The following is a 26,291-nucleotide window of genomic DNA, read 5'->3' as shown; positions in this document are numbered from 1 at the left end:
ACCCATCAATACATCCAGCTTTACATTTCAATATATATACTTTAAAATTAGTCTTAGCACTCTCTGCAGGATTAATGATCACGGACACTAAAGCAGACAACAAATTTCAATATTAAATATATTTTGTTTGGTATTCCATAGGATAGCCATAATAATTTCTTTTAGATACATAATGCTATCAAAGCAAAAGTGATTTTTAAATGAAGAAATAAAACTTCTAAAAGTTACTGTTATATTTGTAGTTTTCTTTTTAAAAATGAAACTGCTAGAATAAAGTATCCAGGTAGAAAGAAAAGGAGAAAAGAACATACACTAACAGAATTTAATTTAATTATGCCCCCAAACTGAACACATATGCTAGAGAAGAGTTAATGATACATATATTGCCTGATGGCTCCCTGAGGAGCAATTTGCCAATACAGCTCCATTACATCAGACGTAATAAAAATGTCTATGTTGACCAGTAAAAGCCAGGGCTGGTTCTCTTCAAACTCCATCACTCTGGTGGTATGTGAATCATTCTTCCTTTTCCCTCAATACTAGCAAATCTAGTTCTTTAGTAACTATTTACATTTAACGTCAGGAAAGAAACTTCCATGAAAAATCATGACTTTTGAAGATAATAAGTTATCATTGCTAGCTGCTAAACAGACAAAAGCATCCGGCACTAGCTACTGTACATGTCTTTGTTTCTTTAAGAGTGGAGTAATAAACGAGGTAAAAGAACCCTTAATTTTATGGGAAAATAAACCTATCTGCATTAAAATTTCAAACAAAGGCCACAAGCCTGTTCAATATTAAATGCTGATTAAAAAATTACTGGTTTTCAGCTAGCAGGAGTTGGAACCATACTTACAGTAAATTATATTACATAATAACGAGCAAGAAAAACAGTAAGGCTCTGGGGATCAGAAACAAAACCTATATGCTATGAAACGGCATACACGACAGCAGAAAAAGAAATCTAGTATTTTTCTTCCTTTTCCACTGCACCAGTCTTTGCCACATTTAAGCACAAATCTATATTGAGTGCAAAATGCAATTTAAATTGTTGGCCTCACCCACACAAGAGTGTATTTATTTCCGTTTACCACTTGTTGATATAGCTCAGTGATCCCAGCACTCAGAAAGGAGACGGAAAATGGTTGTGGAAGAAGGAGGCATGGTTTAAAGTGCTGTTTTGAGGAGAAAATACTAATGGCTAGTCTGATTGCTTAAATCAATATATGTTACACAATGTAGTCCAACACAGATGTAATTATACTAACATAAATTGCTTTACACAAATATACCTTATTTGGCTTCATCAAGTGAAATATGGTATATGTATATAAACACTTCTACAACAGCGTATTTGTATAGGGAGATGGAAAGGCGACAGGGTAGATTACTGCTTTAATTACCTTTTAAGTGGAGTTAAGTGGCATATTAAATGGAGAAAAAACTTCTTATCCACCTTGCCTAGGAACAAAAGCTTTGAGGCAATCCTAAAGGACCCTTCTAAGGGAATCAGCAAGTGTGTCGGCAGATATGTGCACCGAGCTGGTAAAGATAATGACAAAATCCCACCCTCAATGCCTAACATTAACCCAAGCAGAAGAATGCCAGGGAGAGGAAAAGATGTCCCCGCTGGTGATATAGCTACTTAACAACCATCTGAGTGCCCCATCCTCTAACAGCTGAGGCATGACTGCACAATCTTTATGACTGTATACATAGAGACAATTTATCCATTTTCTTCTGCAAAGAGAAATAGTATCCAATTCTGAACAAAACAGAGGCAGATAAATCTAACAGTAAGATATATCTTCTTTCAAAAGAATAATTTCAACGATGAAAAACATTAAATGATGGAAATTGCAATCTGCTCTCCAGCCTTATACCAGAGAGACAGGAAATATCTTCTTTACTTCATTATCTTTTATACCTACTTCAATATCTTTTTTACCTATGTAAGCGGTACCCCAATCTTTTACACAAGTTCATACCTCAGGCTCCAACTCTACTCACTACTTTACTTTTCTGAACTTTCTAGTGTATTTGTAACACACAGGTAATAAAAATCTCCTTAACATAAAAATCTTAAAAATGTAGATATCAAAATGAAACAACTTTTTTCAAAATCGGAAAATTAATACTTTCCAAAAGAAAATTGCATGTGAGTACTTTTGTTTTCCTTCAAGATAATTATAATCAAATTTTACTTATACATATTAAGTAGCACCAGAAATTTTTCAAAGCAAGTAAGAGGAAAAGGCACAGAAAATAGAAGCAATCCCTACTTCAAATTTAACGCCTAGCTTACACTTACTTTTGTCAGTGAAGATCACTGAAACCAGAATCAGTATAGAAAGCGAAATATGAAGACTCAGAAACCTTATCCTGCATGCCTCTTTTCATAATTTTTAAAGGCTCTTCTTCATGAATGTAAAAATACTTGAAACACATAGTCCAAGCTCACAGTAAGGAGAACCATGCTCTACTGAAGATGTCCAAAACCACCACAGCAAACGCTGTTTTCCCAGTCTGAGCAAAAGAACAACAAACGCAACAAGAAAAGAGGTAGAGAATGGGACAATAAAAGTCCCAAACCATCAAGGTTCGATGCAGCATGAGTCTGAACAAAAAGCTGCAGAACCACAGGAAATCCACAGAGACAATCAGGTCAATCTGTGCTCTGGGCTAACTTACTTAGAATACCAATGAAGGTAGATTAAACTGCATTAAATTAATTTTAATTGGAGACCAAGATAAAAAAAACCCTAGGTCAACAACAACAAACTGGGAGTGAAGCTTCAAGTAAAAAAAAAAAAAAAAAAAAAAGAGAAACAAAGATACCTCCTTTAGGAGCCTTTCTTCTCTCACAACAGTTAAGAATAGAGATGCTCAGATGAGAGGATTAAAGTATGTCTTTAGCTTGAAAAACTGTGCCCTGTCTAGCCATCAAAAGTAGAAGCATGAATGTTCTCTTAGCTTCTCTTTTACTTCTGCTTTAGCCTTATCATTTCTAATGCCTGACAACTGCATTTTGTGATCTCCTCATGAGATGTACTTGTCAACTCTTAGTATTTTTTAAGAAAAAAAGCTAAATAATAAAAGCACAGGACATTGTTCTTCTACCTCCTTTTTTAAGATAGGTTATTGTTATACACTCCTTGCTTTTTATGGGCAATAACTGCGTTTTATGATCGCCTTACAAGAGATACTTGTAAACTCCTTGTGTTTTTAAGGAAAAAAGCTAAAAAATGCACAGAAAAACTTAATGTCCTGAAAGGCAAAATATTATTAAAAAATTTTATCCAACCCAAAACATATTTAGAAGTGGAGCTAAGCAGATCAAGAAGGCAATACCTTAGTCTGATGCACCCAGTAGCAAGGTGGTGGAAGTCATGACTAGTTTTTGCTAATAAAAATACCCACCTGTACACATATATCCTCAGGAATACTTACTTTATTATCAATAAATTTGTACAATTCCACATCTGCTGTTTCTCAGAGTTGTTACTTACCCCAGTTTTATCGCATAGACGCAAAGTATGAAAAGACCCCACAGCAAATAATTCTCCATCTACAGCCCAGGCAACAGATGTTATAGGATATTCATGGGGCTGTGAGCTGTACAGTAGACGTCCATAACTGTCCCAAACCTTTAAAAAAATTAAATATAAATCTATATGAACATAGTTTGGGCGTACCTTTACTTATTCTAGAGCTATCATTTTCCCTCATGATCAAAGAAGTTGCAGAAATATACTAAGTTATTTCAGTGCCTTTTTGTGTTACTAGAAAAATCCCATATATCATAGTTCACTTTTCATTAAAGGTTGTTCCTAATCAATATTGGTTTGTTTAATGCAATAGACTTTGCTTTGCTCCTATGGCAAATGTTACATTATTCTGTATAAAATATTTTGAACTAGTGAGTTTTGTCTCCTGCAAATTACTGTAAGTCTGTAAAATGACCACAAGGTTTATTCTATTTGCACTCATTTCCCAACAATGCGAGGCACTTCTGCAAATTTCCAGACCGAAGAGATTTTCTCACTGATTGAAGCCAACAGAATACCAGGAAGCCAATTCACAGATTGAATTCATTTGATTTTAACACTTTGATAATTTTTTTTTTAATTTCTTAATTGTGTATGTTTTTATCACAGTCATTATACACTTAGAGAATGATAGAAACAACATATGATACAACTAAAAATAAGTTCCTACTTAAGGGAAGAAACAAAATATGTGCTTTGCATTTTGGATACAGAATATGCTAACCAAAAAATTTCCCAAGGGATTCACTAATGCTCCTGTAATAGAAAACAGTAGCTTTATCTCCTCTAATTTCATATGTCATTACCTTTTTCAGTATATGTCATAGCTTATACTATTTCAAGTAATCATTTCTATATTTCTACATATTTTCCTTTTGGAGTTTGTTTCAGTTGCATTTTACCTATTTTTATTCTGCCGTATTAAAAAAAAAAAATTAATTTTATGCTACTAGACAGAGCGAGATGTATTTATAAATAATATAACTCAGGGTAACAAGTTTTTCTGGAAAACTGAAAGATTTCTCATTTAAATTTAAGCTTCCAAGTATTATTAAAATTAGAAAACGTCAGAATGCCTAGTATGTTTTTGGTCATTTAGTTTCCCCTAAAAAGTTAACCAGTACTCACCTTATACTTACAATCTTCACCTGCAGAAAGAATAAGATCATTAACTGAGTTCCAGTCAGTTTTTGAAATAAGTCCATCATGGGCTTTCCACTGAAATGGAAAAAAAAAACCAAACCATAGATGCAGTAAGTCTGACAACTTCTATTTTAAATATTTATAATTCATCATTTACTAGCATTCATATACTCCAATGTAGATCAGGTTTTCCAACAGTACAAATGCACAGACGTCATCTCTTCTGAAAAAAAAAATACATCAAATATGGCCTGAACAAGGCAGAATGAAAGCTTAACAATCTGCGCTAAAAGCATGTTCTAAACGATGCTTTCATGTATTTTCATAACAAATGAAAAGGGAAAGACTTCTAGTATCTTTTTGCTTTTTCTTTATTTACAAAAAGGGAAATGCTTAATCACATGCCCAAGGAATAGCCAGAGCAGAAACTGTTGAAAATTTTTTTGTTTAGAGAAACGAACAATCTCCTTATTCTCAAAAAAACTAAAAAAAAGGGGGGGGAAGAAATGAGCGGTACTCATGTTGCATGGAAAATTTTAGCACAAACATTTTATGTTTGCCAAAACTCTAGATAACTGAAAAAAGTTTTCACATGGAAGTGTGAGACAACCTTAACGCATTAATGATACCTGCAAAATTTTCGCATTTGGCTGAAGAGGTTTAATAATCAGATGCTTCCCTGAAGTATAGAGAACTTTTTCAGAATCAGGTCCCCAGGCTACTGAGTACACTGGTGTTCCTGTAGACAGAAAGAAAGAAAAAAACCATTTCTTATGACTTATCTGATCAAATTATGCAGAAACTGTGTCGTGGTTTAACCTCAGTTGGCAACTAAGCACCAGGCAGCCGCTCGCTCACTCCCCCCCCCCCACCCCCCGTGGGATGGGGGAGAGAATTGGAAGAGCACAAGTGAGAAAAACTCGTGGGTTGAGATAAAAACAGTTTAATAATTGAAATAGAATTATAATAATAATAATATGATAATAATAATAATAATACACAAAGCAAGTGATGCACAGTGCAATTGCTCACCACCCGCCGACCGATGCCCAGCCAGTCCCCGAGCAGCGGCCCCCCCGGCCAGCTTTCCCCAGTTCATGTACTGAGCATGACGTCACACGGTATGGAATGTTTCTTTGGCCAGTTTGGCTGTGCCCCCTCCCAGCTTCTTGTGCACCTCCAGCCTTCTCAGTCAGTAGAGCATGGGAAACTAAAAAGTCCTTGACTAGTGTAAGCATTACCCAGCAACAACTAAAACATCGGTGCGTTATCAACTTTGTTCTCATCCTAAATCCAAAACACAGCACTGTACCAGCTACTAGGAAGGAAATTAACTCGATCCCTGCCGAAACCAGGACAATATCCACCCCTTATTCTATACCATCTGCATCATGCTCAAGTCTCATATTTTCCAGTACATTTTCATTAATCACCACCCCCTTTTTTTTTAATATATATATATACACACACACAGAGAGCTATCATTCCCTTAGTCTGTGGGCCATCCCTCTAAAACGTTCAGTGAGTTCATTTAGTCCATGACTTCAGGCTCCATCTGTCATAATAATCTTTCAGGGTAGGAAAAATGGAGATGGTATGTGGTGTTGGATTGTTTCATGTTGAAGTCCGTTCTGGTACCATCATCACTGTGCTTTGCTTGGTTTCACTGAAGTTACTCTTCATTAGTCTGGGTGATTCTTATTGTAATAACATTAGTATAGCATATAATATTATTAGTATGATTAGTATATCTGTGTATTATTAGTATAACTATTATAACTATAATAGTACTTAACATCACATAATTCAGATCATTGGCTATTCTCACCCAAAATCAAATCCCCTTGAGGTACACATCGGACTTCCCCATCCTTCCGCATTATCCACCAAGTGCACCCGGGTCCTTGAGCAAAAGCAATCCCATGGATGGGTTTGCCTTTGCCCGAGGCAGGAATAACCCAAACTGTTTTCCCCAACATATTTTTTATGTGCACTACAGGGACTTTATTCCCATCTACAGTACGTAAAAGTGCTGACTGGGCAGGGCCTGCTCGATTGGCAGATCCCCGAGTGTTGACCAACCAGGTGGCCTTTGCTAAATGCGTATCCCAATGTTTGAACGTCCCACCACCCATTGCTCTCAGTGTAGTCTTCAGCAGTCCGTTGTATCGTTCAATTTTCCCGGAGGCTGGTGCATGATGGGGGATGTGATACACCCACTCAATGCCGTGCTCTTTGGCCCAGGTGTCTATGAGGTTGTTTCAGAAATGAGTCCCGTTGTCTGACTCAATTCTTTCTGGGGTGCCATGTCACCATAGGACTTGCTTTTCAAGGCCCAGGATAGTGTGCCAGGCAGTGGCATGGGGCACGGGATATGTTTCCAGCCATCCGGTGGTTGCCTCCACCATTGTAAGCACGTGGCGCTTGCCTTGGCGGGTTTGTGGGAGTGTGATATAATCGATCTGCCAGGCCTCCCCATATTTATATTTCAACCATCGTCCTCCATACCAGAGAGGCTTTAACCGCTTGGCTTGCTTGATTGCAGCGCATGTTTCGCATTCATGGATAACCTGCGCAATAGTGTCCATGGTCAAGTCCACCCCTCGATCACGAGCCCATCTGCATGTTGCATCTCTTCCTTGGTGACCTGAGGTGTCATGGGCCCACCGAGCTAGAAATAATTCACCCTTGTGTTGCCAGTCCAGATCCACCTGAGCCACTTCAATCTTAGCAGCCTGATCCACCTGCTGGTTGTTTTGATGTTCTTCAGTGGCCCGACTCTTAGGTATGTGAGCATCTACGTGATGGACTTTTACAACCAGGTTCTCCACCCGGGCAGCAATATCTTGCCACAATGCGGCAGCCCAGATGGGTTTGCCTTTGCGCTGCCAGTTGCTCTGCTTCCATTGCTGCAACCACTCCCACAGGGCATTTGCCACCATCCATGAGTCAGTACAGAGATAGAGCACTAGCCACTTCTCTTGGTCAGCAATGTCTAAAGCCAGCTGGATGGCCTTTACTTCTGCAAATTGGCTCGATTCACCTTCTCCTTCAGCAGTTTCTACAACTTGTCTGATGGGACTCCATACAGCAGCTTTCCACCTCCGATGCTTTCCCACAAGACGACAGGATCCATCAGTGAACAGGGCATATTGCTTCTCATTTTCTGGTAGTTCATTATACATTGGGGCCTCCTCAGCACGCGTCACCTCCTCCTCTGGCGATATTCCAAAATCTTTGCCCTCTGGCCAATCCATGACCACTTCCAGGATTCCTGGGCAACTGGGGTTTCCTATTCGAGCCCGTTGTGTGATTAGTGCGACCCACTTACTCCATGTAGCATCAGTTGCATGATGTGTACAGGGGACCCTCCCTCTGAACATCCAGCCTAGCACCGGCAGTCGGGGTGCCAGGAGGAGCTGTGCTTCAGTGCCGATCACTTCCGAAGCAGCTCGAACCCCTTCATATGCTGCTAATATCTCTTTTTCACTTGGAGTATAGCGGGCCTCGGATCCTCTGTATCCCCGACTCCAAAACCCTAGGGGTCGACCTCGAGTCTCCCCAGGTGCTTTCTGCCAGAGGCTCCAGGTAGGGCCGTTCTCCCCGGCTGCGGTGTAGAGCACATTTTTTACATCTTGTCCTGCCCGGACTGGCCCCAGGGCTACTGCGTCAACTATCTCCTCTTTAATTTGTTCAAAAGCTTGTCGTTGCTCAGGGCCCCATTTGAAATCGTTCTTCTTTCGGGTCACTTGATAGAGAGGGTTTACGATCAGACTGTAATTTGGAATGTGCATTCTCCAAAAACCCACGACGCCTAAGAAAGCTTGTGTTTCCTTTTTGCTAGTTGGTGGTGACATGGCTGTTATTTTATTGATCACATCCATTGGGATCTGACGACGTCCATCCTGCCATTTTATTCCTAAAAACTGGATCTCCTGTGCAGGTCCCTTGACCTTACTTTGGTTTATGGCAAAACCAGCCTTCAGCAGGATTTGGACTATTTCCTTCCCTTTTTCAAAAACTTCTCCTGCTGTGTTGCCCCACACGATGATGTCATCAATGTATTGCAGGTGTTCTGGAGCTCCACCCTGCTCCAGTGCAGTCTGGATCAGTCCATGGCAAATGGTGGGGCTGTGTTTCCACCCCTGGGGCAGTCGGTTCCAGGTGTACTGAACACCCCTCCAAGTGAAAGCAAACTGTGGCCTGCACTCTGCTGCCAAAGGGATTGAGAAAAACACATTAGCAATATCAACTGTGGCATACCACTTGGCTGCCTTTGACTCCAATTCGTATTGAAGTTCTAGCATGTCTGGCACAGCAGCACTCAGCGGTGGCGTGACTTCATTTAGGCCACGATAGTCTACTGTCAGTCTCCACTCTCCATTAGACTTCCGCACTGGCCATGTGGGACTGTTAAAGGGTGAGCGGGTCTTGCTGATCACTCCTTGGCTCTCCAGTCGACGAATCAGCTCATGAATGGGAATCAAGGAGTCTCGGTTGGTGCGATATTGTTGCCGGTGCACCGTGGTGGTAGCGACTGGCACCTGTTGGTCTTCGACCTTCAGCAACCCCACAACAGAGGGGTCCTCCGAGAGACCAGGCAAGGTGGACAGCTGTTTAATTTCCTCCGTCGCCAAGGCAGCTATACCAAAAGCCCACCGGTACCCTTTTGGGTCCTTGAAATACCCTCTCCTGAGGTAGTCTATGCCAAGGATGCACGGAGCCTCTCGGCCAGTCACAATGGGGTGCTTCTGCCACCCATTCCCAGTTAGACTTACTTCGGCTTCCAATACAGTTAGCTGTTGGGATCCCCCCGTCACCCCAGAAATACAGATGGGTTCTGCCCCTATATATCTTGATGGCATTAGGGTACACTGTGCACCGGTGTCTACTAGAGCCTTATACTTCTGTGGGTCTGATGTGCCAGGCCACCGAATCCACACAGTCCAGTAAACCCGGTTGTCCCTTTCCTCCCCCTGGCTGGAGGCAGGGCCCCTCTAATCCTCATCACAGTACTCGTTTCTCACTTCTTGTACATACGAGTCAGAAGTTTCTTCATTAACATCAGGAGTAAGATCAGCCCTTCTACTCTCTCTGGGGAACTGCCCGCTGGAAACTGGAGCAGCAATTTTCCTGGAAGAACCTCTTTCTGTGATTGTTTTCCCTTGCAATTCACGTACCCGTGCCCCTAGGGCTGCAGTAGGTTTCCCATCCCACTTCCTCATGTCCTCTCCGTGGTCACGCAGGTAAAACCATAGGGTGCCCCGTGGTGTGTACCATTTATATTCTCTCTCTCGAGCAAAAGACCACTGACTCCTAATAGCTGAGATACTGGTCCGTACAGGTGAGGAGTAGGACCTATCATCTCTGAGTTGCTGGATCTCCCGGGACAGTTTCTCCACAGCTGAGAAGAGGGAGGAAGAGAGACTTTCCTCATATTGCCAACTGAGTTGACTAGCCAATTCATCCACTGTTTGTTCCTCTCTATCTTTCCAGGTCACCACTGCCAATGAATTGGCGTATGACGATGGTGAGCTCCTTATAAACTTCCGCCACATGGGTCGTGTGCACTTGACTTCATCTGGATCTTTGGAGAGTTGTTCATTGTTCAGGTCATCATAAATCACCTCCAGCACAGCTAATTCTCTCAGAAACTGGATACCCTTCTCCATGGTGGCCCACTTGCTTGGGCGACATATGACATCTTCCTTAAAGGGATACCTTTCCTTCACGCTTGACAGGAGTCGCCTCCAAAGGCTGAGGACTCGTGTCCCTTTTCCAATTGCTTTGTCAATGCCCCCTTCCCTAGAAAGGGATCCCAGCTGCTTGGCTTCCCTACCCTCTAATTCCAGGCTACTGGCCCCATTATCCCAGCATCGGAGCAGCCAGGTGACAATATGCTCACCTGGACGGCGGCTGAAATCTTTTCGTATATCTCGCAGCTCACTCAGGGATAGAGATCGGGTGGTCATTGCCTCATTTATGAGTTCTTCCTCTTCTTCCTCCCCGATCAGCGGCCAGCTCTCCTCCTGCTGTTCTCGTGATGGCCCTTCTCCAGGGTCGTCTGTCTCGTACGCTTCTTCCTCCAGCCCCCTTTTAGAAGAAGCTTCTTCCTCCCTTACTAAACGAGCCGACTTCCGCTTCCAAAATTTCTTCTTGTGTACAGGGGCGACTGATACCGGCACAGGCTGGTTCTTTGGTTCAGCTGCAGGGCCTGTCGCCGGGGTCTGAGTGACTGCAGGGCCTGTCGCCGGGGTCTGAGTGGCTGCAGGGCCTGTCGCCGGGGTCTGAGTGGCCGCAGTGCATGTCACTGGGGTCTGAGTGGCCGTGGGGCCTGTCGCTAGGGTTGGAGTGGCTGCAGGGCCTGTTGCCAGAGTCTGAGTAGCTGCAGAGCATGTTGCTGGGGTCGGAGTGGTCGCAGAGTGTGTCGTTGGGGTCTGAGTGGCTGCACGGCGTGTCGCTGGGGTCGGAGTGGCCGCAGGGCGTGTTGCCCGGGTCTGAGTGGCCGCAGTGCATGTCGTTTTACTGTCAGAGCCAGAGACCTTCTCTCCCCTTTGAGGGTACTGAATGGTGTTGAACAGGGCTCGGTAGGCATGGGCCAGGCCCCAGCACGTTGCAATGATCTGCATCTCTCTGGAGTTGCCAGGGTGACAGCATACTTTTTCCAAATATTCTACTAACTCTTCAGGATTCCGCACTTGCTCAGGGGTGAAGTTCCAAAACACTGGGGGTGCCCATTGGCCTAGCTACTTGCCCATCTTGTCCCACACACCCTGCCACTCAAAACTATTCAGCCTTGGGGCAGATCTCTGGATGATATTCTTAAATTGCTTATCAACTTTAGACAAAGCTGAAACAATATTCCAAAGAAGTACCAATAGAAGTATCTTAACTACCCAAGGCTGTTCAAAATACTGAAAAGTTACTGTAATGAAGGAGGAAACATCATAGAAGAAGGTAGTGACACTGCCATTCTGTATTTCCTCCGTAAAAAAACTCTCAGAAAAGTTACTGCAACTGCTAGTTGTCTCCACGAAATGATCTCCGTGGTACAGTAACGGCTTCATTGCGAAATTTACATACCACACTAACGTCAAGGTCAATGTTCTAAAAACAAACCTCACAAGCAAGACATCACTAATCACTGCAGACCACAGCAAACTGCAAAAACCAACACCAATCTTTAACATGTACAGCAGGAAAAAGGAGCACGATGCAGATTATACAAATCAATACCGAGAACAGAGAAACCAACATTGTGACCCACAACTACTAACAGATATAAGTTCCTTAATACACTCCGGTTAATCTGTTATTATCTCAACCCTTCGTGCCCCACGTTGGGCGCCAAAAAGGACTGTCGTGGTTTAACCTCAGTTGGCAACTAAGCACCACGCAGCCGCTCGCTCACTCCCCCCCCCCACCCCCCGTGGGATGGGGGAGAGAATTGGAAGAACACAAGTGAGAAAAACTCGTGGGTTGAGATAAAAACAGTTTAATAATTGAAATAGAATTATAATAATAATAATATGATAATAATAATAATAATACACAAAGCAAGTGATGCACAGTGCAATTGCTCACCACCCGCCGACCGATGCCCAGCCAGTCCCCGAGCAGCGGCCCCCCCGGCCAGCTTTCCCCAGTTCATGTACTGAGCATGACGTCACACGGTATGGAATGTTTCTTTGGCCAGTTTGGCTGTGCCCCCTCCCAGCTTCTTGTGCACCTCCAGCCTTCTCAGTCAGTAGAGCATGGGAAACTAAAAAGTCCTTGGCTAGTGTAAGCATTACCCAGCAACAACTAAAACATCGGTGCGTTATCAACTTTGTTCTCATCCTAAATCCAAAACACAGCATTGTACCAGCTACTAGGAAGGAAATTAACTCGATCCCTGCCAAAACCAGGACAAACTGCTTTAGCCACTTCAGACTGGTTACTTAAAATCACATATCAAAAATTCAAGAGTGGGAGAAAGCCAAACTAGGGGCAACCATTTGTCCTCCATGCTTGTCTGACTACACTTATGGCCATGTTTACTGGTTCACTTCATGTTTCAGACAGCCATAGGAACAACAGTAAGAGACAGACACAACCCAGAAAGACAACTCTGAAGACTTTAGCTCATGCTGCATACCCTTCCAACACTCCTCAAGGAAATAAAAATACATAGGGTGAAGACCTGGCAAATTCACTTGAGTAAACCGTCAAACACCTACCACTTTCAATGTGACCACTCTAAATTTAACTCTGAACAACTCTATGCAAAACAAATAATGAATTGATGGTTTGTCCAATACTACATCTGGGTTACTGAAAATGTGTATGATATGTGAGAAGGTATCTCCTTTTTCTCATATTGTACCTATCATTTTTTTTAACGCATCACTTAACTTTTAAGACCTACCCATTTTATTGCAAGGTCTGTCCCAGCAGACTCCGACTACCTTTACCACTTGCTTCTTCATTTCATGCTGTCTCTAAAACCACCTCTGGAAGAATTAAAATCACCAAATTTCTTCTTCTATTATAAGATTTCTTCTTTAGTCAAATAATCTCCATAACTAGACACTTTGTTTCTTCAATTTCACTGAACCTCATGTATATACTCCCAATTGGTTTTGTTTCCCCACTCTTAAAATAAAAATCTGACCAATTTATTCCAAGCTATAGTTGAGCAAAATAAGATGAGATTGACTTCTCACCTTTGGGTCGCCTTTCATCTTTAAGGTGCTTCTCTCTCACCTTGATGATGATCCCCTGGCTCATGGTTAACCGGGACACTGCAAAGATTTATGTTGCCCTTTCCATTTGTACAATTTTCTCTATTATATCAAACAAAGCCCTTCATGGCCTATTTACTTTTAAGGTCTATCTGCATCATGGCATCTTTCATTCAGTATTAAAATGCTAACTCTTCCCAACTGATCAGTCCACAAAGTCAGCCTTCAATGCCCAGCTGTCAAATCTTCAGATCTCTCTTGCTATCTGTTTAGTTTGCAGACACTTCCTACAAATACCTTCAAAAGCATTTCATGTTTACCTTGAAATCCCTGCAAACTTGTTTGCCAGAATACTTACAATGTGATTAAATCCAATGCTGAGACCACTGGCTATGATGCTGACCAATACCTAATTTAAAACCAACAAGTATTTGTATCAAAAGTAAGCCCAGCAAGTCAGGCAGATGGTCCACCATGCCACCACCTATCATTTTAAGACTGTGTTTTTAATATTACATCTTTCTGAAACCTCATTATCTATTGCCATTTACCATGCTATTAATTTGTAAAATTTTTATAAGTGAACAGTTTTACACAACTCCAGAAAACGAACAGTAATAGCTGCATTTTATATTTACTTAATCTTTTATACTCTGATGCAATTTTATTCACAATTGTCACTTAAGAGATACAGAAAATCAACATGACAACAATCATCCCAATACTTATCAATAGACATCAGAAAATAGCTCCTTTCACCTACAGTGATGAGACTGAACACAAATGTGGGTAGAAAAAGCTTTCTATTGCACCTAGATTATTCTTTGTAAGATGTTTAGGCTCCATAATTAAGCCTCTAACAAAACACATAAAACCCCCAAACTTCCCATACACAAGCAACTTACAAAACAAATTACAACAAATAAAACTAGAAAGAGTGGCCCACAGACTTCACAGATTTTTCCCAATTAATTGAAAACATTTTTTTGCAGATTGAAAACTCCAGAATGATGTATCTAGAATAAAGCTGACTGTTCTGTTTTAAAAACATATTATCTTGCAGTTTTCAAATGACCTTTTTTGAAAATAGAAGTAAAAAGTTACATGGAAAAAGCGTCCCGGGGGGCGGGGGGGAAATTCAGACTTGCCAACTATGCAAATATTTTCCATAGTACTTGACAGGATTAGTCTCCCCTGAAGAAGAAGAATCAAAGTATTACACTACTTGATTCCTTGCAAATAAAACTAAGAAAATTAAGTAAAGAGCATGTCCAAGCATTTATTTCTATCACAGCAAAAGCCCTGTAGCAACGGACAGCAAGTTTCAGCATAGTGTCAACATTACAAGACATGGAAACAGTGCATATAAAACTGCAAGGAGGGAGACTGTGTAACAAGTCCCTGTCAGACCATTCTTTTCACTTTTTGTAAAACTTGCTTCCATATCTTCTGAAATGGGAAAGAGAAGGCTTATTTCAGGCATCTGTTTTTCTTTAACAGACTTAATATTCTCAATGGCAGAAATGAGACCTCTGAAGACACGATTCAATTGTCTAAACACAAGCACCTAAGCGATGTGATGCACCTAGGGTACTCTTAAGATATCCATGTGGAGCTTACAGATACAACACAGGACCTGAACGAGATCCACTTCCTTCTGGAATAGATTTGGAGGTTCGGCAGACTAGCCCAATGAACCTCAAATGTCACTAATGGCACACCTAGATTAACACAACTGAATTGTACCCCAAAAGTTCTGTTTGAGAAGAAACCTCAGAAAGAGCAATTGTTACAACCTAAATGTTGGTATTTGACAATTTCATAATTTTAGAAGAGGAAAATGGAAAGAAATTCTCCTAAATTCTCAGAGATATGCACTTCTTAGGGAGTCATGCATGTTTCAGCTGATAACTAAGTATCAAATGAATTAAAATTGAGCAAATAAACCATTTTTTGTACATCTATAATTTATGGTAATGAAAAACCCCAAAAGCCTTAAGAAATGCTCTTACAGGGTAAAATTTTCAAAGACACTTTTGGCATATTAAGTTCCATTTCAAAAAATGACTTGGGAACATCTTTTTATGGGAATATTTTTATGAGATTTAGATACTTAAGCAATTGAAATGCTATATCAACTGTCCTAACATCACATAATATCTTACCACTTAAGCCTTCGAATTTTCTCTCTGAACAAAAAACTGATTTTATTACAGCCACATCAATTCAGCACACTAAACTTGATTTGAGCTTCCAAATATTCAAGCTCTAAACTGAGATCTGGTGTCATTGCTCCTGAATATTTTTGTACTTCGTATACTTTCTTTCAGGAAGGCATTTATTTTATGTTACTTAGAAATAAAGAATGATGTAATTTTTATTTTTTTTAAACTCGTCAACCATTAAAGGAGACAACTCATAGAAATATACAACATATATTAAGTAAATCTGGCACTAGCTATTTTCCTGCTGGCAGCAATTTATGTTGAAAATGATATAAATTCTGTCACCAGCTGTACAGAAATTCTAAATAAACTAATTTTTGTCCTGCTCTAATGCTGATTTAACAATCAGAAGACTTTTATATTTAAACCAAATGTTTAACTTTTTTATGATGGCTGACTACTTAACCACAATTTCCAGGGCTTAACAGCAGGAGCTAAGTTAACTCATTTCCTTCTGCACTTAACAAGAACTTGGTTGGGAAAAGACTGACAACACATCGATTGCTGTGGAAAGAAAAATTCAGCAGAACAGACAAACTGCAGTGAATTGCATTGGTGATAAACAGTTTCAGGAAAAAATACTCTCTGAGAAAAGAAGGGAGAAAAGCACAAAAGGTGAGATCTGAAGAAAGAACATCAGCATTAAGCACACAGGGTGGGCTTCTTCACATCTCAGTGCTCTACTAGCAGATGTTAATCCTCAATGAATCCTTCCCGTGGCCAATGCATACAGCAGAGGCAGAGCTAGGGTTGAATGCAGGAGTGATAGAGCAGTCACTCTGACACTCAGCCACAGCAGATACTTCGGTAATTACAACAGTAAGTCTGTGTGAGACTTTTTACTTTCACAGGAGTAGAAACATTAATTCAGACAATTTTATGTCTCTCTGGCAGCACAAAAAATAGGAGCTGTATTTGGAATACAGTTGTCCCTTATAAAGTAAGTTACACTTCACAATAAACATGTTGTAATTAAACTGTTTACATTGCAACTGTTGTGATTTTGCTTCCATTAACCAAAAAGGCAACCTATACACCAATTGTTCATATTACTCCTTGGTGCTTACTCAGCATACTAGTCACTGGAAGCCCATCAGAAAGTCAGCAGGGCCACAAGGTAAGTACTCAAGAAAGATATGGTCTTAAGAGTACTAGATGACAAATTCAATTTGAAAGAAAGGTGACAGAAATCACCTGAAGAACTAGAAATCCATCTGAGGTAAACTGGTAGAATGTGTGGCACAGAAACAATGGGTCTGTGGATAATGATGTTTAAATGATAAATAAGTGACATAGTCTTTTAAAATGGGAAGTCATAGCTTCACTGAGAATCAAAAAGCGCATGGAGAGCACTGACTTGGTCTGCACAATGTATGTGTATTTTCATAAAGGTTATGGTGATGTCCTTCACCAAATGCTCTTAAAGAAAGTTAGTTTTCATGGCACAAGAAATAAAGTCATCCCATGGATTTAAAATATGACTTTCCCCACAAGGAATCACTCCTGTCTTGACTGGAATTAGAGACACCAGAATAGTTACCAGGATTGAAGCAGGTGCTCTAGCAATGGAATACTTAGGGTGGATCCATGAGGCTTGCTTGTTTGCCTTCCCTGAAGACTCTCAGATCTTGGAGTAAGAGTAAAGTTATCAGCAAAGCTGTCAGCTTCACTAGTGGGATAAGCTAAAGAAATGGTGTTGCAGAATAATCTTGATTGTAGTAAGGAAGGCACAACTGCACTCTACTTAGTTTTCAGCTTGACCAATACCTTTGACTCCGTAGGGTTAGAGAGCCAGTGGTTTACAAACCTCAGCAGTAGCAATTTTAGACAGACATTTCAAGAGAGGCTATGCAACTGTGGGCTCAGCACGGGTCCTGCTAACCAGATGTTTGGCCTGCGAAGGACTCAGTTAGTGCAGGTGGCACTGCTAACACTACAGACTTCACCTCAAACAATCTTAGTGTCAGAGTCTACAAAGCTGTAAACTTTGTGCTGGTAGACTACAACTGGTAAAAATTTGTGCTGGTAGAGACATCTTTTCTTTCAAATGTGGGCCTTCAATATATCCTGCTCTTCACAGTTCTGTGCCTCTCTCCAAAGGAACACAGACACTTTAAGCACAGCGTCACGCTGCAATGTACACATCACAGAATACATAGATAAATCCTGCTTTAAGCATAATCATGTGGGTTACCAACATATACCAGAGAGATCCATGAAAAAAAATTACCTCATCAAAATGTATCAGTATACCGTGTCAGCTAGAAACCCAAAGGATTGTAAATACAGCATTTTTTTAAAAAGCTTTCAGTTTAAGGAAAATGAGGAACAAAAGGAAGACTGTTAAGATAATCTAAGGATGAAGAAGTGAGATCAGGCTCAAAGAACAATGCAGCCATAACAGCAATATTACAGCTCAAGGCTGAATGCAGTAGAGGCTATGGAGTCACACTAACTATTCCATGCATTGGCATGATGGAAGGACATGCGACCAGAGCCCTCCATACAAGTACTGAAAAAGCTAAAAAAGGGAAAAATGTATGTTCATGTTTTTGTAGTGAATAAAAATCCAAAGCTAGAACAGGCATGTGGACCATCATCCAAAGATAAGAGCCTGAAAATTTATTTCTAATACAAAGAGCGGAATGAGTAGAAAGAATGTTAGCAATGGTAATCCTTTCATTTCTCAAGGAGATGATAAAGGAAGTGAAAAATTAGCTCAAACATGATATACCTTTCTTAAACAACGTAACAATTTCTGCAGAATCCTATCCTGAACCCAGGTATGTCAGTAGCTTACAGAGGGGTCTGTGGGAATCTGATCCTATAAATTTAAAGTTTAAAGGGCTTCTGAGCCTCACAGGATCTTACCTTAAAACGCAAACACAAAAAGACAATAATTCCATGGGGCGTCAACTGTACTTTTATACTGTTCCAGAAACTCTAAGAAATCAATGAAAATTCAACTTGCATATTTCAAACTAAACATGTCTCTTACTTTATAAGCTTCATCAAACCTCAGATAAGCACAGTTAAACATAAAAAAGCTTGAAACATATCAACTGAGAAATAGTGAAGAGTGTGTGCTTCAACTTTCTTTTTCTTCCAAAAATTATAGTTCAGTTGGCTTATCTTTTTACATTGTAAGCATGAAAAAAACCTACATCTGAATATGAACTTCCTTAACAGAATTGAAATACATTTTACATTCACTCCTGTGGTTAAAATACCTCCAACAGGTTGAAAGAATTTAGATAATTTGTTTTAGAAAGAGATAAGGGTCTGACATTTAACCCAACCCCAGGTGCATGTGGTTTCTTAAAAAATGTCAAAAGGTCACATGATCTCAATGTATGAAGTCTGAAAAACAAAATCTAGCTCAGTATCTTCACTGAAATAGTACAAAAATGTTAGAAATTATGATTATTAAAAATAGCATTTTAAAAATATCAAACATCATTTGTATAAATAGGTATTTGCAGCTTATACTGTTGCATTTTACAATAATGTGATTTTAAATTGACTTAAATAACTGGAATGCTCAAGTATACATAAAACTGTAGTTACAAAGCCAAGATTGAGGTTAGGTCTCCACGGCCCCAGTTCAACAAAGAACTTAAGCACAGGGATCATTTCACTTCAGTAGGACTGTTTGCATATACTAAATTAATTACTGGGTTAAATAGATAGATGAACCAAGGGCTGTTAAAGAGTTTTAAAGTTCAGAGGAACTAACCTACATGCACTTCGCATCTTTCAAGCATTCTTGCAATGCTTTTAGAGATTTTTTTTTTTTTCAGTTTCACCATAAGAGTCTGTGGCTTGGTATTAAAAGCTGGATTTTTTTCTTTTTAATTCTTTAGCCTCTCCAGAATCCTTAGGGTGGAACTGAAACTATTGTCAAAAAACATTGCAATAATACTTTTAAACTGAAGAATTTTTTTTTAAGATAATAATCTTATTAAAAATCCAGTTCCCCCTGTATTCAACTGTGATTTACATTTAATTTTAGTTCAGTTTATCTAGGCCTTAAGATCCTTAAACAAACCATTACTGCCAGATTTAGGGACTGTTATTTAAATATATTTCATAATACCCCAAATTAAAAAGTTTTAATGGAACCTTAAGAAAATTAACTTACCTTGCTGAGCTAAAGTGGATCTCAGCATTCCACTTTTAGACCAGATTTTCACTTGGCCATCTTCACCAACTGTAAAGTTATCACAGAAATCATCAACTTCGATGCAATAATAAGTCTAACAAACATGGCACTTTTATTTATCTGGGAATCACTAGAGTTAAAATAAATCCAGCTCTTCTTACAGGTAACTTGTTTATGTAGTCTTCCTAACATGCAAATAGATAGTATATTAAGGAAAAAAAAATTAAGACTGTTCTTCCGCTATTATCAACAAGTCTCTTCCTCTCCTGAAAATCCCTATAGTCTTCTTATCTGAAGCTGCTCCTGGGAAGAGAAAGTCCATCACTATTTAAGTATCCCAAGTTCTGTATTTTCTATTCAGCATTGCTAGTACTGTTCATCTATTTACAGTTCAATGGCCCAGAGGCTGATTAAATAAGTCTCTGAGGAGTCTGAAGAGAGTAGGAGCAGATTTTATGTATTAAACTGGAGGCTTCACAGTTGATAAATGGTGAAACTGAAGATAACTGAAGGCTCCATTTGGAAGGCTTAAATTTTATACCATAATTGCGTGTTACCAAGAAACTTAGTTTACTTATTAAAGATTAAGTTCTTATACACTATGCAGCATAAGTTATGCATGCATTAAGAACACAGATTTCCTAGTGCGCTATCATGTTTAAAACATACAGCTCTGGGCCTTCATTTAGGCCCCCCAGATTCAATTAATGAGGAAAAAGGTGCACCTGGACACTTAATGTCATTCTTCCATTCAAAGGTAATTTACTTACCAGATTTCAGGGTTTTATATCTGGCTGATGTAGCTTTTAAGTATTAAAAAGTGTAACAAAAAAAATTTTAAAAAATCTTATTTGTGCACATTTGATACTGTTAAAATAGAGCCATGAAGAATATTTTAACTGATACAGTATCATCAATGATTCACTCTTCCTCAAAGTATAGTTGTGGTGTAAGAGTAGTTGATCTTCTCAGAGTACACTTTTTGGATATGGTGATGAATTCCCATACTCCCCATAAGTGTCATGCAGTCTTTCAAACAAAAAAAAAAAAAAAAAAAAAGATTGAAAAGGCAATTTTTACTTTTTATTTGGAGAAGCTCCTGAGGCAAATCTGTCTTTAAAAAGAACAGTATTTCTATCCCTCTGGGATTTCAGAGGAACATGCCAGACAGAGTTCCTTGAAGCAGCATTTTAGAGTCAGACTGAGTCTGGAAACAAGCAGATCCAAAATTATCTTCAGTACTTCTGGACTCAGTTGGAATTAGTCCAAAGAAATCAGCTGTGCTAAATCAACAGGAGGCTGCAGAAAATTCTGACACCAACAGAAATCCCATAAAGGAGAAGTCTATCACAGGAAATTTAATTAGCCTCCCCTTAACATCAAGATAGAAGTTTTTGACAAAAATGCCAAAAGCAACTAATTACGAAAAGATTTAGGACAAAAAGACATGTAGAGATGCAGACACTGGGAGATCACTCTCCCAGCCTCAACAGAGAAGAGAGTTAGACTGCAGCTGGATCTACACCACTCCTAATAATTAAGAAAGAGAAGTACAGGAGCATTCAAGATGCTCATGAGGCCTCAGTAAACTTTGCTGGCTAAAAAACCCCAAATGTCATGTGCAGGGATATAAACGTACCAACTTAGTAACAGATAAGGAAAAAAAAATAAAATCAAGTAGTCTCCTTTATGAAGTACAGAACATTCACAAAAACATCTAAGCACTCTGATATTAAAAACGTTTACTTTCAAGTAAACAGGATAACATCTAATAAATAGGATCACTAAAAAAGATAAATGTTTTTACTAGATCCTCTATTAATTAAAATAGACAACATTCTTCTAAGACAGCATTAATCAAAAAGTGCAAAATTAACTTCTATTAAACAAGGTGATAATAACCCCAGTGATAATGAAGACATAAAAAAGTAACTTATTATAGCTAACTTAATTTATACTGTTGATTTTGTGTTTCCATTTCCCCCTTCTCACGAGAATTTCAAGCTGGACCAGTGTGTGAACACGTAATAGACTTAGTTTTATTCATTCAAATTCAATGTAGGTTCAATATAAACTATGAAATTTGGGATTACATCTTTTAAACATATGTCAAGGATTAAATTATTTTTCCAAAACATTCTATTGTAGTTATCCCATAGAATAAAATACTTACATTCTACACATTTTATTGAAAGCACTTACTTTTCATAAATTTTGTTTAATACTATATTTTTGTACCCTTACATTTCTTCATGGCATGTCAACTTGGTATATTAAAAAAAAAAAAGGCTTTATTTTGAAAGAGCTCTTCTGTTATTTTACTTTTCAAAACACTTCATTACCTTAAGAATGCTTACCTGTAACCAGTGCTGTTCCTTCGTAATTCCACCTTCCTGCAAGTACAGCTCCACAGTGCGCTTCTACACTTTTCTCTACTCTTCCTAATTTTGAAATCAAGTGGAACTTCCCTAAACAAAAGTTCAAGATACAAATAGTATATCTAATTCTGTGAATCGGTATTTATGACTGTAATGGTGTTATCTTCTGTTAAAAATATACACACAAAACAAGACAAGAAACCAACAACAACAAAAAAAGAACAAAACATGCAATTATGTTGTTCGCAGCTATGATTAGCCCAAACAAATGAGCTCTTGCAGAAGAACTACTTGTAAACTAGCTACAATGTTGTATTTTTTTTTTCTTTCTGGTATGTATAATCTTTGTTTCGCCTATTCATTTTTCTTATGTCCCTCTGAAGTTTGCAAGTTTCTCTGGGGACACAACTGCCTGATGTTATTTCAGTGTCTGAAAGCTAACAAACAGAGGTATATACACTGCAGCCCAGGAGAGTCCTTGTGGTTTTGTTGCTGGTTTGTTTTTTTTTTTTTTAAGATCTGAAAAATCACTCAACACCAAAAGGATAATGGAAAAGCTAGAACAATCTGACCATCAGTGACTGTGTTGCTCTGAGGAAGTATTACTGCTTGCATTATGGAGCTGTTATGGAAATTCACAGAAGCCAAAAACAAAGCTATTAATGATTTCAACAGAAGCATGAGGAAGTCTTTCTTTCCAAATGAGGGATGTTGCTTAAATCCAGGAAGATCAAATTTAAACTGGACCAAAGAGCAGACAAAGGATGACTTGGAATCATGTGGCAGAACAAAAGCATGGCTTAGAATAGTTCAGTGATTCAAATTAACTACTTTAAAACCAAAACTCTTTTAAAATTATTTTATCTAATCTGCCAGACAGTGAGCCACTACAAGCAATTTCCAAAGTGACCAGAACTCTTTGAGAGAAACAGTACACAGATACCTCTCACTGAGTGTGTGCAAATGCTCCATCACTTAAGATGGGATAATGTTTCCATTAATAACATCCTGCTTGGGAATACGAATTATAAAACAGGCCATACTTGATAAGCCAGAACCGGAAACTAAATACCTGACTATTTCAGTAAAGAACCACATTATCAAGACCAATATGTGTATGCAGGTGATAACAGAGTTAACTATGAACTGTGTAGAAAGTAAAAACAGATGACACCACCGCACTAAATGCACATTCAAATCACAGTAGCCAAGATGTCAAAATTTAGGTGGCTTGCACTGCCAGAAGCTTTAAAGAACTTTTATTGTGTTCTGGTGTCCCATGTTTTATTTTGCACTTCAATTTAAAAAGAAAAACACAAAAAAACCCCAACAACAAAAAACAAAGCCAGACTAAAAACAAAGAAAAAGCATTCTGGTAGATCTGTCAGTAAATAACCATGAAACATTCATCAGGGCTCTCCATAGTATTATTCAAATTAATACAGTCATACTTTGTCTTTGCTTTACTTTTAAGTACATAAACAAAAAGGCACAATCATCCAGCCAAATCTCTGCCAATGCAAGATTTCCAAGCAAAAGATTTTTAACACTGAAGAAGAATGGTTTGTATAAATCAGTTTATTTGAACAGACCATTTAAAATATCATACACTGAACTATACATGTTTGCTTTTCTTTATCACTTATATTCATATCTACCAGCGTACTCTGAACAGCTAGTTAATCCCATTTTTTTCTGAATTTACAGAACTAGCATTATTACTAAGACCACTTTTTCTCATTCAGTTAATTCTTAGTTTCCTAAAATTTTCAGTACTAGCATTCAACATTTAATACATTATATTATTTTATAATTATAAAATATATTTTATATAATTAATGCATCAGTTATTTTATAGAACATCTCTCAGGCGTGAGATTCTCATTTTTTGTGTATAAGCAATAACTGGATTCACAGGAATTCCATGGCTAAATGCAATTTTCTCTGATTAAATTGTCAAAATGGCCTTTTCTGGTTTTGAAATAATACATTAAAAAACTTGTTTTATTTTCTGATCACCTGTCTTTTTCAATGCATAGTGTACTTGTTCAATCTGTAGTCAAGACCTTTTTCATTGCAGAATACTTAAACCTATTCTGATCATAGGACTATGAATATTCTCATGCCATCACCTACAGTATTCATCATTAAGTGGCTGAGCTCTTCATAGCCATTATGAAGGGCATTATTTTACAATGCAACAATTTCCCTCAAAAAAAAAAAAAAAAAAAAAGAGCTTTGCAAATCGGGAGCTAACATACACAGAGATGTAATTCAAAGGCATCCATCAACTTTCAGTATCCAATCTGAAACATTCAGAATTACTTTTTTAAGGATACAAAGAATTCTATGGCATTTTATGTATTGAAACAATAGCTTCCACTGACCCAGGTAGAATCCATGAGACCTCAATACTTCCGTAAGCAAACCCCTCAACGCATAAGAGAAAAAATAAATTAAAATGAAAGAACAGACAGTTGGCAAGCAACTGAATACTTTGGTTAGGTCACATTATCAGGAAAACAATGGGCCATGTCACAGAGTACAGGATAAAATCCTGTTATACAGGGAAACATTCAACTCGTTTACCAATCTTTTGCATCCTTTCCCACTCCACAAGCTCTTACTTCTTTCAAAAAGCATCTTTCAAATAGTGAAACATAGCAAATTGTAGCCTAGCAGGAAAGAATACAGTTTCATATAAAAGCTGGTCTACCTTAGGCACTAAGATAGAATTCGTCTGGAAAAAATGTGATCATGCATTTAAAAACTGTATCATAATACTTATGCAGAACAGGGGCAAATCAAGTTTTCATGGATATCATCTACACTTTTGCAACTTCTTTACTTTTCCAACATGTGAATTTACAACTGATGACAGTCAAATGATGTGACTCATTAGACACTGCTTTTTTCACTGCACTCACACAGAGGTTGCTCTAAAAGCAACATTTCGATGGATTTCTCTGCCTTCTGTTCTTCAACTTTACATTGAGGTAGTAGAGGCTTTCAAATTAGAATTTACTGCCGTATACACAATTAAGAAAGGGAAAATTTTAGCTGTATGCTTGGAGTAGATAGAAGTGATTCAACTTAATCTTACTTTACATCTCAGATTTGTAAAATACTGTTCCTTTATTTTTATTAAGTATCAAAGCCAGAAGCTGTCCTCAATCTTAAAGTGACTCTCCAGTTTTGGACAAATTTCAAGTGGGAGATTAGCAGCCTATTCAAATACAGAATATAAAACATGTATGTTTTGTTCATTACTTTTCATAGACTCTTAAATGCTGACCTAATGTAAAATTATCAATAACATAAAAAGTTGAAAAAATAGGTCTATTCACTTATGATTTATGCTTAATAAGCAGTTTAAAGCTGAACATATTATTTATTTTTGTAAAAAAGCAGCAACAAGATCAATGTAAATAGGAAGTAAAAGAACAATATCCCACAAGAGATGCAACTCAGAAGAAAACCCAAGAGGATTAAATTTACATTTGCTCTAATTTCACAAACATCTGGAGTTCAACCAGGAATTAATGCAACCCTGTAAAGACATTATACTCCATTTCCATTGGATTCAGCAAATTTCCAGGAATCCTTATCACCGAGATGAATTAGCTGTTGCAGGAAAATTGCAGGCAAATTGCAGGCTTGACACGTAAGGCATGCTATATAAGTAATAGTTAAACAGAATTTTAAATATAAGGTTTTTAGAAAATAGCAATTAAGCAACAAAACTTGTTCATGCACTTTTACAATGCAATAATTCACTTGCATATGCAAAAAAAAAAAATCTTTACAAGTCCTCTTTATTGAAAGTGCTAAGCTACAATAGGAGATAAAAAACTTGGAAATTTTCTACATTAAGTTTTTATCTCAATTTATTCTTTCACAAATTAGGTTAGCACTGTTTTGTATTTTGATTTCACTGGAAAAAAAAAAAGAAAAAACCCTATGATTTTTTGGCAAATACACTTCATGAACAGTTTTCCAGAAATTGAATGTTCAGGATGAGTTTACCGATCAATGCTAAGAGCTTATCCCTTAGTCCTAACAACAGTTAACTAGGTAAAAAATCCCTACAAGAAAGAAGATAAAGTATTAAC

At 38.4% G+C, this 26,291-nt stretch overlaps 1 protein-coding gene across 4 annotated transcripts in view; it reads right to left on the bottom strand.

Annotated features, from left to right (window-relative positions):
• The window catches only part of IFT80 (intraflagellar transport 80), a 67,939-nt gene that overhangs the window by 28,995 nt on the left and 12,653 nt on the right, over positions 1-26,291 (bottom strand). For all 4 annotated transcript variants that reach the window (XM_076341447.1, XM_076341444.1, XM_076341446.1 and 1 more), the window contains exons 2-6: positions 22,159-22,269; positions 19,781-19,849; positions 5,321-5,430; positions 4,677-4,766; positions 3,510-3,647 (exon numbers count right to left, since the gene is read on the bottom strand). In XM_076341447.1, coding sequence (XP_076197562.1) covers positions 3,510-3,647; positions 4,677-4,766; positions 5,321-5,430; positions 19,781-19,808 — 366 coding nt within the window. In that variant the 5' untranslated portion in view covers positions 19,809-19,849; positions 22,159-22,269. The remainder of the gene's footprint in view (positions 1-3,509; positions 3,648-4,676; positions 4,767-5,320; positions 5,431-19,780; positions 19,850-22,158; positions 22,270-26,291) is intronic.

The sequence above is a fragment of the Aptenodytes patagonicus genome, chromosome 6, assembly GCF_965638725.1.
Source record: "Aptenodytes patagonicus chromosome 6, bAptPat1.pri.cur, whole genome shotgun sequence".
NCBI classification, from domain to species: Eukaryota; Metazoa; Chordata; class Aves; order Sphenisciformes; family Spheniscidae; genus Aptenodytes; species Aptenodytes patagonicus.
The sequence above is the reverse complement of the archived record's forward strand: the minus strand, read 5'-3'. Positions and strand labels throughout refer to the sequence as shown.